This window comes from Aphis gossypii, chromosome 2 (assembly GCF_020184175.1).
Source record: "Aphis gossypii isolate Hap1 chromosome 2, ASM2018417v2, whole genome shotgun sequence".
Classification (NCBI taxonomy): Eukaryota; Metazoa; Arthropoda; class Insecta; order Hemiptera; family Aphididae; genus Aphis; species Aphis gossypii.
In genome coordinates this window covers 66,611,258-66,623,798 of record NC_065531.1, presented here as the reverse complement: position 1 = coordinate 66,623,798, position 12,541 = coordinate 66,611,258, and the positions used below count along the sequence as shown (strand labels likewise).

Here is a 12,541-nt window from a genome sequence, read left to right as displayed (position 1 = left end):
GTGTGATGTCTTATTTTTCGTCTTGGTTTGGTCAATTTGTTTCAAATATAAACTATACTTAGACTACCAAGAGGCAATATTTATATACATTTATCATGTTATTAGAAGATAATTGTTTAGTAATAGTTTTACTGACCTACAGTCATATTATATGTTCACTGTGTTTGTAAGAAAAAATAAGTTTTGTGTAACTTTAAATGCCATAATAGCCTTGCATATACAAGTAAATAATTAATCCAATTTAAAGTAAATAAAACATTTTATTATATTTTGAATTCAAATATACTTTAATGGAATACAAACTAAAATTATACAGAATAACTAGGTAGTTTATAAAATAAAAGTATGATTTTCATGTATTATTTCATAGTTTCATACTTTAAATTACATTCATGTGTAATTCATGAACTACTTAATAAAAATATCATAAAAATTCAGAATTAATTCGAAAAACTGTAACATACATATATATATATATATAAGGTATCAATAAGTTGTACCTAACAAATTTAAAAATTAACAATATGGGATACAACTTACAAAATATCTATGACTGTTAATGGATCAATTTTTAATTTTTATAAAGTGAATTGTTATATTTTTTTTCCAATTTATTATTTTCATTTCTTTGAAAAAATTATAATAAAAATAATTACTTATGTCAATGTATTATCAATGTATCATATTATATTATATATTAAAATCTGCTTATTTGATACATTGCATAATGGGAGCAATTTAGCATAGACCCGAATGAATGTTTCGGTTTATTAGTTATTTAGTTAATCGGGATAGTCAGATTATGGGGACAAATGGGTCACCACCCAATCAAGTGTGAATTCTACTGCATATATTTGTGTGCATGAAAAAAATCATTATGATCAAATGTCTGTTTATAGTTTATAGATGTAGATATTAGTCATTAGCCTTAAACCTATTGTCTTAAAGTGAAGGTCTCAACCTTCTGTGTCTTTGAAGTTGTAGTAATAACAAAAAATAATTCCAGTTACAAGTCACTACTGTAGTTTTTTTTCTTTTTTTCTTAAGTATTTTAATTTATAGTGTTACATGTATGCTATAAAGACGAATATCTTTGAAAATCAATGTTCAGCTAAGATAAATATTGTAAATTATTTTTTTTTTTTGTAAACATGCATTAAAATATTAATTTTTTCATTTAGATATATTAGAACAATTTTAATTCTTTAAACAAATAATGATTATAAATTTATAACTATTTTATTTTCAAGTTATATTCAATGTTGTTTTAAAGTCCCATTTTTGAAAACATCTTTACAATAGTTATGATCATTTAAAAACGATCGCATCGATTGATCATTGAAATGTACTGTTGAATTAATTGATACCTGTTCTTGCTGATCATGATTTTTGTCAACTGAAAGATTAAAAATGTCATTAGTGGTTGGAGGTTTTTAATTAATATCTACTCAATAGTTTGTAACAAATACATTGATTGTACTTGTGTAAATTTAATTATTAATATTCTTAAAATTTGCTGCAAATTTAAGAACCTACACATTTAAAAAGTTTTATAAAATATGTCTTTGATTATTTAGTATGGTAAATATTTTATTTTTAAACTATTTTTAGTAAAATATTTATTAGTATTATTAACAAATAGTCGCTTATTTCAGTACTTTTAGCTTGTTCAGATTTATGCATTTTTACTTTTTAACCACCTACTATAATTTATAACTAAGCTCCAAGTTGTTAAATAAATAAATAAGTCATTATTAAAGTAATAAAACAAGTAGATTAAACTATCCTTACCCCTCTCAATATTTATAAAATTGTATGTTTAAAAAATGTGTGTCTTAATTATTGATGCTATAGTATTGATTGAAACTTATAAATAATAGATTAGTAACTAAGTAACTAGCCTTTACTAGTATATTTTGTTATCAGTATTACATCCACTTACTTTTGTAGTATTGATAAATGTATGTTTTATATTATTTAAATTAATCAATTTTATATTAAAGATGTAATCTGTTTACAATTTAATCATAGTATTTTTTCAATACCATTTATACTTACAATTGAATATTGTCGGAACTGCATTGTATATTAGTCTGGTTCTAGTATTTCTATTTAAAAACATTCTGTTTTCAAAATGTATTTCGCACACTCTGTAAGAATTGGGCCTTGTTAGTTTGTCAGCCAGGTATTCTGTTTTGCAATTTATCATCCAAAGTTCGCGGCGTTCAGCATCCTTCGGGTAAGAAAAAAAACTATAATAGCTCTTGTACCTTTGAATGTTTTCGCAGTAACTCACAGAACATTTTTTTCTGTATTTTTTAAGTTCCATTTTATATTATTAATATTTTAAGCTCGGTTAAAAACAAACGAAATAAAAAAAAAAAACGTAATGACACCTACTAAGAAAAAAACCACATGGAAATGCAGGATCCCCAAAAAATAATATTGATTATGATATCAAGGGAAGTAATCAGTAGTGAATTTACCTTAAAATTATTGACTAGATATTGATAAGGACAACACCCACTCCCTCTACTCATAAAAAAAACCTTAATAAAAATGCTCCCCCCCCCCAAAAAAAAAATCCTTTATATATTTATTTTCACTCTAGGAAATGTTCTATTTCAAATAATAAATAATAAGTTAATTTATTTGACTTAAAAATACTATATTTTAAATCACTTAGTTTTGTATAAGCCCTATCTGCCACTGATAGAGACCTCTTATCGGTAAAATAGTGTTTGAATCAAGGATCTTTGACAGAGTTTTGTTGTTGGTGCGTGATTATTCTTTAATAGTGATGTATGGGGGTATACGAGTCTCGAATTAGGTACCTAGTATTTTTGTTAGTTTGGAGAAAGTGTTTTTGAGCATGAATTGCAGGTTATAGCGTCTTCAACTCGATGCAATGTTATTAGACATATTTGGAACACTTTGTAAGCATTCTGAAATTTATATAGGGATGAAATCACAGGCGTCTGGGGGAAGAAGGGTGGGTAGCTGCTCCAACGACTTATTGGACTTATTACCATCAGTCGTTTAGGCACTTATCGGTTATCGCAATTACCTAACCAAATAACTGTAACCTTGGGGGCATTTGTTGGTAAATGATGGAATGTTTTTTAGTTAAAAATAGGACTACATTATAACTTATATAGGTAATGAAAGAAAATATAAACCAGTACAATTTTCAAATACATTTTCATAGGGAATTATGGGGCAGCATTTGTATTCTAATTGTATTTATGAAATAACAATATTGTCTATCTTCAATTTTACCCCCTCCCCGTGAAACGGAACTGATGTCCGAATTTGGTCTTAAAACATGGTAACATTAATCTATGGATGAAATTATGATACGATAAATGATAATAAAAACTGATAAACTACGACGTAAAAAATTTAAGACGATTTTATTGCACGATGTTTAGACTAGGACCCTAGTTGAATTCACCAATGAATAAGTGGGCTGTAGGAAAATAACTAATATGTCTTAATTTAAAAATCATTTAATGGGCAAAAATCACAAATAATAAATAATACAAAAAAAAATATATTTGACAGGAGTGGGACGTGGGTAATAATATACTATAATAATAATAATTATTATTATTATTATTATTACGACAAGATATTGTGGTTGACGCAAGCTGTAATGAGTGTGCGTTGTTGGGACCACTAGCAACAGCTCCTTTAAAATTGAAATTGTTACAACAGCTCCATCGATCTGTCCACCGCGACCGAGTGTGCCGATTGCTATGGATACCGAATACCACGGTCGGGCAAGTGTGCGCAGCGACCGTGGGCGTTAAATACCTACTAACACAATGTCGATGTGTTGGCCAAGTTCGCTCATTCATTTGACGTCGTCTTCCGTTTCGTCCTTCACGTGCACACTACTTTCAACTAAAATGTAGTCCCTCCGTGCGGAGTCGTCGCCAGAAGGGCGTACCAAAAACTCCCGACTCAAATACATCGATCGGGAATCGGACCTACATCTGAATGTACTGGTCGTTTAAGACGTGCAGCTGTTGTTAGTAGTGAGTATCTTTGCAAAAATCCGATTTTTATCTAGATATATTGATATTGTAAAATGTTAAAAAATGTAATCGTCTGCAATCGTCTCTTTTAAAAAGTTTATAAATAATTAATACATTATACCTATTATAATTTTCTATTAAGAAATATTGAAAATGTTGCAGTAACTTAATATTAAATAATATGTGAGATCTATGTAATACTATTAATTAATATACTTAAATTAATAATATGATTCTGCACGGAAAATAACAAAATAATATATATATATAACATATATTAAATATATACCTAATAAAAATCGTTACTTGTCAATAGGTGTATAATATGTGTATGATAAAGAGACCGATATTAATTAATTATATTTAATTATAGTGGCCGCCAAAAGTGTAGGTAGTTAACTATACACCACATTCTAGTAATATTTAAAAATGTACACATATTTATATGTACCTAGCTAAATAAGGTGCTTATAGAGGTAGTTATATTATATTATTTAAAAATTAGAAAACATTTAATACGATTAAATTCGCCTTATATCTATAAAGATATAGGAGATAACGCTTTATTCATTGTAATATATTAGGTACATATATATAATATACATATAAGGACTATATATTATAGTAATATATTATATAATGTAATATCATCCCGCAGGCACCCATTCTGACATGCGCTCTCACAGAACGCGCCCTCCAAACTTTGACCCACTGATAATATAATATATATATATATAATATATATATATATATATTATATTTATTATATATATAGGTACTCGGAACTTTATTGATCCCGTTTTTTTGTGGTTGTTGCGTAACTGAGTGACCAACTAATATATCTATACACGATTTTTCTAGGCTACCGCAGGATTATCCATCAATGTATTTTTTTTTCAGAATACGTTTTGTTAAAATGATTTATTTTTACAAATAGGTAAATGTTACTAATATACAATTGAAATATTATGCGCATCACCCTTCACACAGATCACGTTGCCTCGTTTATTGATTTAACGACGTAGTAATTTATCGATTTTTAGTTTACATTGTTTAAGTTCATACGCGCCATATCGGCGGCAAAACGCGTGACCCTCGGAATGGCGCGTATGAAGTTAATCAATGTTAACTAAATATGCGCGCGTACGATACACCGCGTATGATACGCGTCCATGTGAAACGGGCCTTATTGTCATCACACGTCTGACGAAAATTAGCAAATAATGAACTATAGTACCTAATTAACTCATCAATTACTATGTTTATCTGATGGCGTTAAAACGTTTGAAATTGAATCGTTTTAATATTTTATTTAAAACGGTTTAGCTTAAACCGTTTTCAGATGTTTATATACGAACATAATATATTAAATCGGTTTAGGCGTTTAGCATATATAAACCGTTTTAAAATTAATACTTTTCTCCGTGACTTTAGTCGCTTGTTCAAGAGAATTTATTATTCATCCAAAAGTACTATTTACGTAATTAAAGCAAAACATATTTACTATCGATTATATTATACAGTGGTATAGTGGAGCGTATACACGGATATACAGGCGTACAGTGTATACTCACTTCTCTGTTTTTCTGTAAGTGCGGATACTTAATACTTATAGAATAACACATGATCCGCGGGTATACGGGTAGGTATGGGATTGCTTTTATTCTACATACCTACCAATTTGATAAATAATTTTGAATTAATAAATAAAAATAATCTAACCTTATTGATTTTACGGTTTCCATAATTAAAACAGCTGTTTATATTACTTAATTACTTACTATCTATGTGTCATTAACTCATAATGTAGGTGTAATAATAAAAAATTAAAATATATAATAATTAGAGCGTGGATTTAGGTAATAGGTATATGTATTAAAAACCAACCAAACATACCCTAAAAAATCTTAAGTATGCGTTAATATATATGCATTAAAATGTTAAAATAGTCATAAAAAATAATTAATATGCATAAAAAAAATACTTTTTAAAAAATAGTGAAATAATTTTAATCGTGGTCGTAATTGATATTTTATTATCTTAGTTAATGTATTTATTTCCTCGATTCATCTAAGCCCTATTTAGGCCATGTTTGGAAAAAATGTTTATTCCTACAAGTATATATGTACCTATTAATTTATTTTGATGTTAATCGAAACTATAAAAATATGATATTTTTTTTCGTATATCATAATAATAATAATGATAATATTATACAATAGTATATATTTAAAAATATTTAAAAAACAAAACATCGAAATATGCACTAAAAGATGAAATCTACAAATAAAATTTTAAAACAAGCCCTTTAAATAGAAAAATGTCAAAATTATGCACTAAAAAAGTTTCATTTTTTAAATCGTTATGTCATGACACAAATTTTTTGCTCACTTAGCATATTATCATACAATTAACTAAAATAAATTTGTACATACAATAAATACATACAAATCCGCGCTTTAAATTAATAATATATTTCTAGGAGTATGATTGTAGACTGCAGTAATTCTCAATTACGTCAGGGTAGTAATTATTATAAATATAAAAATAATATTAAAGTAGTAGGTATGAATGTGACGGTTGTATACCAAGCACTTTTAAGCGTATACTCACTAAAAAAAATTACGACTACATCACTGATTATATAATATACTAATACTAGAATAGGTAGTTCCATTTCAATGGAATAACATATAATTTAAGTAGGTATATATTTAGGTAGTTGGGTCGCAAAATGAATCACCTTAAATATTTTTGTCCGTTTACAGACCACCTACACGTCTAGTTACAGTACAAGATTGAAACATCGCCTTTGAAGTCTGCTGAAATACTGTTCAAACACAGATCATCACAAACAATGCATCGATGGACGGGGTACAGAGATATTTACTCCTACTTTTTAGTGGAGTCAACATCTGTGGTTCCGCAATCTAGTATATAATACAACTTTCCAGTGTTGTGTTCTTAACCACGGTCAAACCGATCAAGGTAGACTAGTTGGGTAGACATAAAAATGTATATGTACCACCTTGCTGCCAGGCTGGGTGTTGTGATAATGTGCAGTTTATAGTCCTTATTTCATAATGATAATTTGTGTAATATTTATAGGAAGGAACGTTGTTACGCTTTGGTTGGTTTTCTTCGACACAACACACAAGATATCAACTATCAACACGTAATGAGCCCACCACCGTTAAACAAAAACATTTTGCAACAGTGTACTTATTCTCATACTAATTGTAGTAAGGTATATAAAAGTATTAATATGCGTGATAATTAATAATATAAACTAACGAACGTATTTCTTTATCATTTAAGTATAGAGAGTTAACTAGATAATTATAAATACCTAGGTAATATGCTAAGTAATTGTAACCAAAGTATTTATATATATATATTACACTAACTTGATTTATAAGTTTTTAATAATAAACGTTAATTACTGTTAATCTCTATAAAAAATAGTGTACTTAGATTTTTAAAAAAAAAATATATTTTGATGTACATTCATAGAGAATGGTTGCATATATACTATTTACCTAAAACAAAATGTATATACTCAAATTAAAAATTTAGTAGATTCTTCAATCATGGGCATAATTTATTTTAACTAATTTTCCAAAATTAAAATAATTTAATTTGAATAACTTGAAATATACAAAAATAAGTAACAAAAAAATAATGAAAGTTTGATTAAATACTTTGTAAATTATATTTTATTATACATTATTAAAATTAATAATCGAAAATGGTTAAACATAAAATCCTTTACGTTATACAACATCATAAAAGCTATTCCCTACAACTATCAACTAATTAATAGGAAATATTAACTTACTTGGTCAACTTACAAATCATGTCTACTTACTATCACTTAATTGGTAAAAATTATTTTAACTTATTTATTTAAAATTTTAATAATTAAATATAAATTACTAATACAAGCTACATTATTGATAAGAGATTAACTTAATTTATGTTTATTTAATGTGTTTATTATTTCTTAATTGTATTAGTGAATAAGTAATTATAAGAAGTAGTCAAAATTTCTGTGATAACTACCTTTCATCAACAAAAGTAATTTTGTTATTCATTACCAGAGCCGTTAGGTTAACCTAACCATGGGGGGAGGGGCTAGGGGACATGCGCCTGTGGCGCATGGTTTAAACTGTTTAAAGGGTTATAAAAAATTTTTTTTTAGAATATTAGGGGGCTAATATTTAACCGCCCTGGACATTAAATCTTAACGGCACGGCTCTGTTCATTACTAATACACAAATATATAATTTATACTAGCCACTAGGATGTATCATCCAAAATGTGTTAGAATTTTGTCTTGTGTAAAGTTTTTAGTACTAGGCTGGTTAGAATAATAATAATTATTATAACAAGATAAGATATAAAGATGCTTAATCATTATAAATGTAATCAATAGTTAATCTGTAATTCTCTAAAACTGTCAACAACCAACTCAAATCTAAATGTGTTCTCTCCAAAAATTGTATTTAATAGCTCTATTACAATATAGCTGTTAATAACCATTAAAAATTATTTTAATTGGTTTAGAAAATAGTTTTAAAATTTTAACTAAAATTATATAAACAATAAACAACAACAAAATTATGTAAGTTAAACTAATTTGTTTAAAAATGTGTGTGTTTGTTATATTTTGTATAAGAACAATAAATTAAAGAGGATGACCACACTTAAAAACCTTTGTGATATTCAACATCATAGTTAAATGTCATCCTCTTCAATTTTGCACTACCAATTAATGTTAAATGCACTTTTTTAAAAAATTATGTCAGGTAAATAAAATGTACTTTAACAGATTTTCTAAAATCTTATCAAATAAAATTTTAATAACAATTATTCATTAGAATATACGATTCCGTAAATTTCATTCACACACACATATATTATATATGTGTATAGGTATATATTAAAACATAATTCCACATACGTTTAAATTCAACATTGCTATGCCAAAAACCTGATAGACAAAATATAGTTGTATTGTTGTTACAACATATGTTATAAATAAATTATTTTGTGCTTTAAACAGTTTTAAACAGTACCGAGCTTTGGAAAATATGATTTTTATATTTATTTTACAAATAATGTTGAATTCATTGGATTACAAAATTTTATATTATTACTCGGACATAATATGGTTAAATATTTCCTTTCGATGTGATATATTTTGGAATTGTAACAACACATTGTGTTTCATTTGAGTTCATAATGAAAGGATGTCAATATTTTAAGTCCATAGATTTAAAATTGCATATAACGTATGAGAATGATATCCGTTAGATTATGAAGTATATACCTATAGCTACTAATATAATATTTATGTGTGTCTTCTCATACTATGTATACGACTATAAGAGTAATAAATTAAAGAGCATGACTAGACATAGAAACCTTAGCAATATTCAACATCATAATTAAGTATCATCCTCCACATTTTCGCACTATAAATTAATATCAAATTTATTTATTTAAAAAATTGTGTCAGATAAATAAAATTTATTTTAACATATTTTCTAAAATCTCATCAATTAAAATTCTAAAAATAAGAGATTAACTATAATAAAATTTGTATAAAATGGGTTTAGTTGCAAATAAAGGAATAATTCTGGCTCCTTTCAGATTAAACTGTTTTCATTTATAATAAAAAAAAAAATGTTTTCCAAATTAATGACACTCATCTTACAATAACATAAAAGGGCCATCAAATAACTATCACTACATGTATCAAAAAAAATTGTTTTATTTATAAATCCTTGTGACTACAATATTAAATGGTTTTAATTTAAGGTCATTTATTTTTTAAATTTATATTGTAAAAATTTAGATTTCAATAATTTTTTGTGTGAATTTAAAATTGTTAGAATAATTTTGTTATTTGATGTAATGACTCTTAATTGAGGTTGTTTTTGTGGCTCATAGGCAGAAATGATTATTTAATAATATATGTAATATTATTGTTATAACTAAATTCTAAGGATTTTAGTGTAAAGCTGTTAGAATAATTTTGTTAATTTATATCATGAATATTAATTAAGGTTGGTTTTATGTCTTCTACTAAGCAGAATTACTAATAATATTTATATAACGCCACATAAAAATTAAATTATAAGAATTTTAACATAACATTGGAAGAATAATTTATGTTATGACATTTAGTTAAGGTTTTTTTTTGTGATTCTTAAGCAAAAGTGATTATTTATTAATATATAAAATTACATGTAAGAACTAACTAAATATTAAAGTTTAAGTACAAAAAGAACATTGTAACTACCCACTAATTTCCAAAGTAGATACTTAAACTAAAGAATATAAAAACTTCTAATAATACATATATCAATTATTATAACACATAAACGCTTCTGTCGTCTGAGTTTTTATGCCTCTTGGGCTTTTCTCAGCTACATTAATAAAACATTTAAACCCGATTGTATTGATTTTAATAAATTATCAACTCGTTACAACTCTAAACTATTTTATATTTTTATTACATACATAAATACTAAACCAGACACACAAATTTTCTAAAACGTCTAAAGCTATGACACTGATAACTTAAAAAATCTTAAATGATGTTATTCTGGATATTTTCATATCGACATATAAGTATTTTCCCGAATATTTAGATTAATAGGCGAAATGAGTGTACGAGTAGTCAGTAACGCGTGCTGTTGAGTTCTTTTTTTTTATATGTTCATTTAATGTATACGTGTAATTAGTTATTGTAAGGCAACGTTGCTTTTAAAATTATGCGGGATCGTGCATGTAGTTCAATGGCTATTAAAATCAACGCAATACATTAAATTTTCAAAATCGTGTTATGGCCAAACGAACACTATTCAGTTTATTCGTAAACAGAGTAGCAACCTTATATAATCCTGATACCTGAGTCGCGGTTTTTGTACTTAAAATCCGCGGTGCGGCGGAGATCAAGGCACATTAGTAGCGCGTGTGAAGTCATTGTACAATATAAATCGTAGAATCGTTGTTATAAGGTAGATATTGTCCTATTGTCATTTTGTTTCAAATTATATGACTACAAGCACAACACTTCCTAAAAACCGTCGTTTGAGTATCAGGATATCATGGTTTGGTGACGTTGTCTCGATTTATCAGTAGTACGAGTGCATATCTGCTGTATACGTCGAATATCAGTCACAAAATTAGTTTTTTTAGTAAATTTATTTTCCATCTAGATAAGAGCGTTTAAAATTTTATGTATTTTATTAGAAATTCAAACGATTTAAAAAATATTAAACATTTTTTGTAACAATCCATAATATATTGCATTTTGTATCTCATGCCGTTGTAATTTATTTTTTCATGATATTTTATAATAGTGTACCTACCCTCATATCTCATATATCTCTGAAAAATAAATTTTTTTAAATTAGTCAAGGCAAGAATTTAAGAAATTGATTCTTTTAAAATTATGGTAAACAAACTTATGGAAATTTTTGTATTATATTCTCAATTCTTAAAAACATATACAAAATATTTCGCTCTCAAGACGTCTATCTTCACATCTTATATATAAAAAAAAATATATCACGTTGAATTGATGTGTATAAAAAAATTGATATTTAAATCAAAATAAATATTCATAAATTGAAATCGGGTTACGGCCATACGAATACTATTCAGTTTATTCGTAAACAGAGTAGCAACCTTATATAATCCTGATACCTGAGTCGCGGTTTTTATACTTAAAATCCACGGTGCGGCGGAGGTTATCAAAGGAGGATCAAGGCACATTAGTAGCGCGTGTGAAGTCATTGTACAATATAAATCGTAGAATCGTTGTTATAAGGTAGATATTGTCCTATTGTCCTTTTGTTTCAAATTATATGACTACAAGCACAACACTTCCTAAAAACCATCGTTTGAGTAACAGGATAGCATGGTTTGGTGACGTTGCCTCAATCTCTTTGTAGTACGTTACAGATTTTATAAAATAAAATAATATTATCCGTTGAAAATACAAATTCATCAAACTCCATTACAAAATTACGCAAACGCCAAGCTTTTGACGATTTTTCTTTTGACATAATTATAATATGGTTAATACAAAAATTAAAATTACATTAAAACGTAATACACACAAGACACACGATAAAACGTAATACACACACGGCGAATGTTCTAGAACTAAATAATTATTTTACTACGTACTATTTGTGGTACAAAAATACAAAAATAAACGTACTAAATAGTTTGATATCGCTTTATTGTCATCTAATCTATAGATTCGCAATTAAGATAAAATGAGGCTCTATCGTCTTTATGGGAAATTATATAGAAACAGTTAAATATAATAATTTGTGTCCTTGATCATGAAATATATTCCCGATGTACATGATTTTCGAATATGCTCATTTAAATAAATTTAATGTATACGAGTAATTAGTTATTGTAAGACAACGTTGCTTTTAAAATTATGCGGGATCGTGCATGTAGATCAATAGCTA

The 12,541-nt window shown here is 26.9% G+C and overlaps 2 protein-coding genes across 6 annotated transcripts in view; one reads left to right on the top strand and one right to left on the bottom strand.

Moving 5' to 3' along the window:
- Positions 1-12,541, top strand: part of LOC114123603 (uncharacterized) — a 53,290-nt gene that overhangs the window by 9,883 nt on the left and 30,866 nt on the right. For 2 of the 4 annotated variants that reach the window (XR_007603884.1, XR_007603883.1), the window contains exons 7-9: positions 3,718-4,040; positions 6,809-7,028; positions 7,149-7,287. The gene's annotated coding sequence lies outside the window, so the exon portion shown is untranslated. Of the gene's footprint in view, positions 1-3,717; positions 4,041-6,808; positions 7,029-7,148; positions 11,383-12,541 lie in introns of those variants that run through there. The other 2 variants (XR_007603882.1, XR_003592366.2) reach the window with 1 other exon arrangement.
- Positions 1,161-2,883, bottom strand: LOC126549916 (52 kDa repressor of the inhibitor of the protein kinase-like). 2 transcript variants are annotated; one of them, XM_050200336.1, is made up of 3 exons: positions 2,297-2,883; positions 2,059-2,233; positions 1,161-1,396 (listed from the first exon to the last, which is right to left on the bottom strand). In XM_050200336.1, the coding sequence occupies exons 1-3, from the start codon at positions 2,327-2,329 to the stop codon at positions 1,257-1,259; spliced, it is 348 nt and encodes a 115-aa protein (XP_050056293.1). In that variant the 5' UTR covers positions 2,330-2,883; the 3' UTR covers positions 1,161-1,256. The 2 variants fall into 2 exon arrangements, with proteins under 2 accessions (XP_050056293.1, XP_050056292.1); XM_050200335.1 differs by having other exon boundaries at positions 2,059-2,882.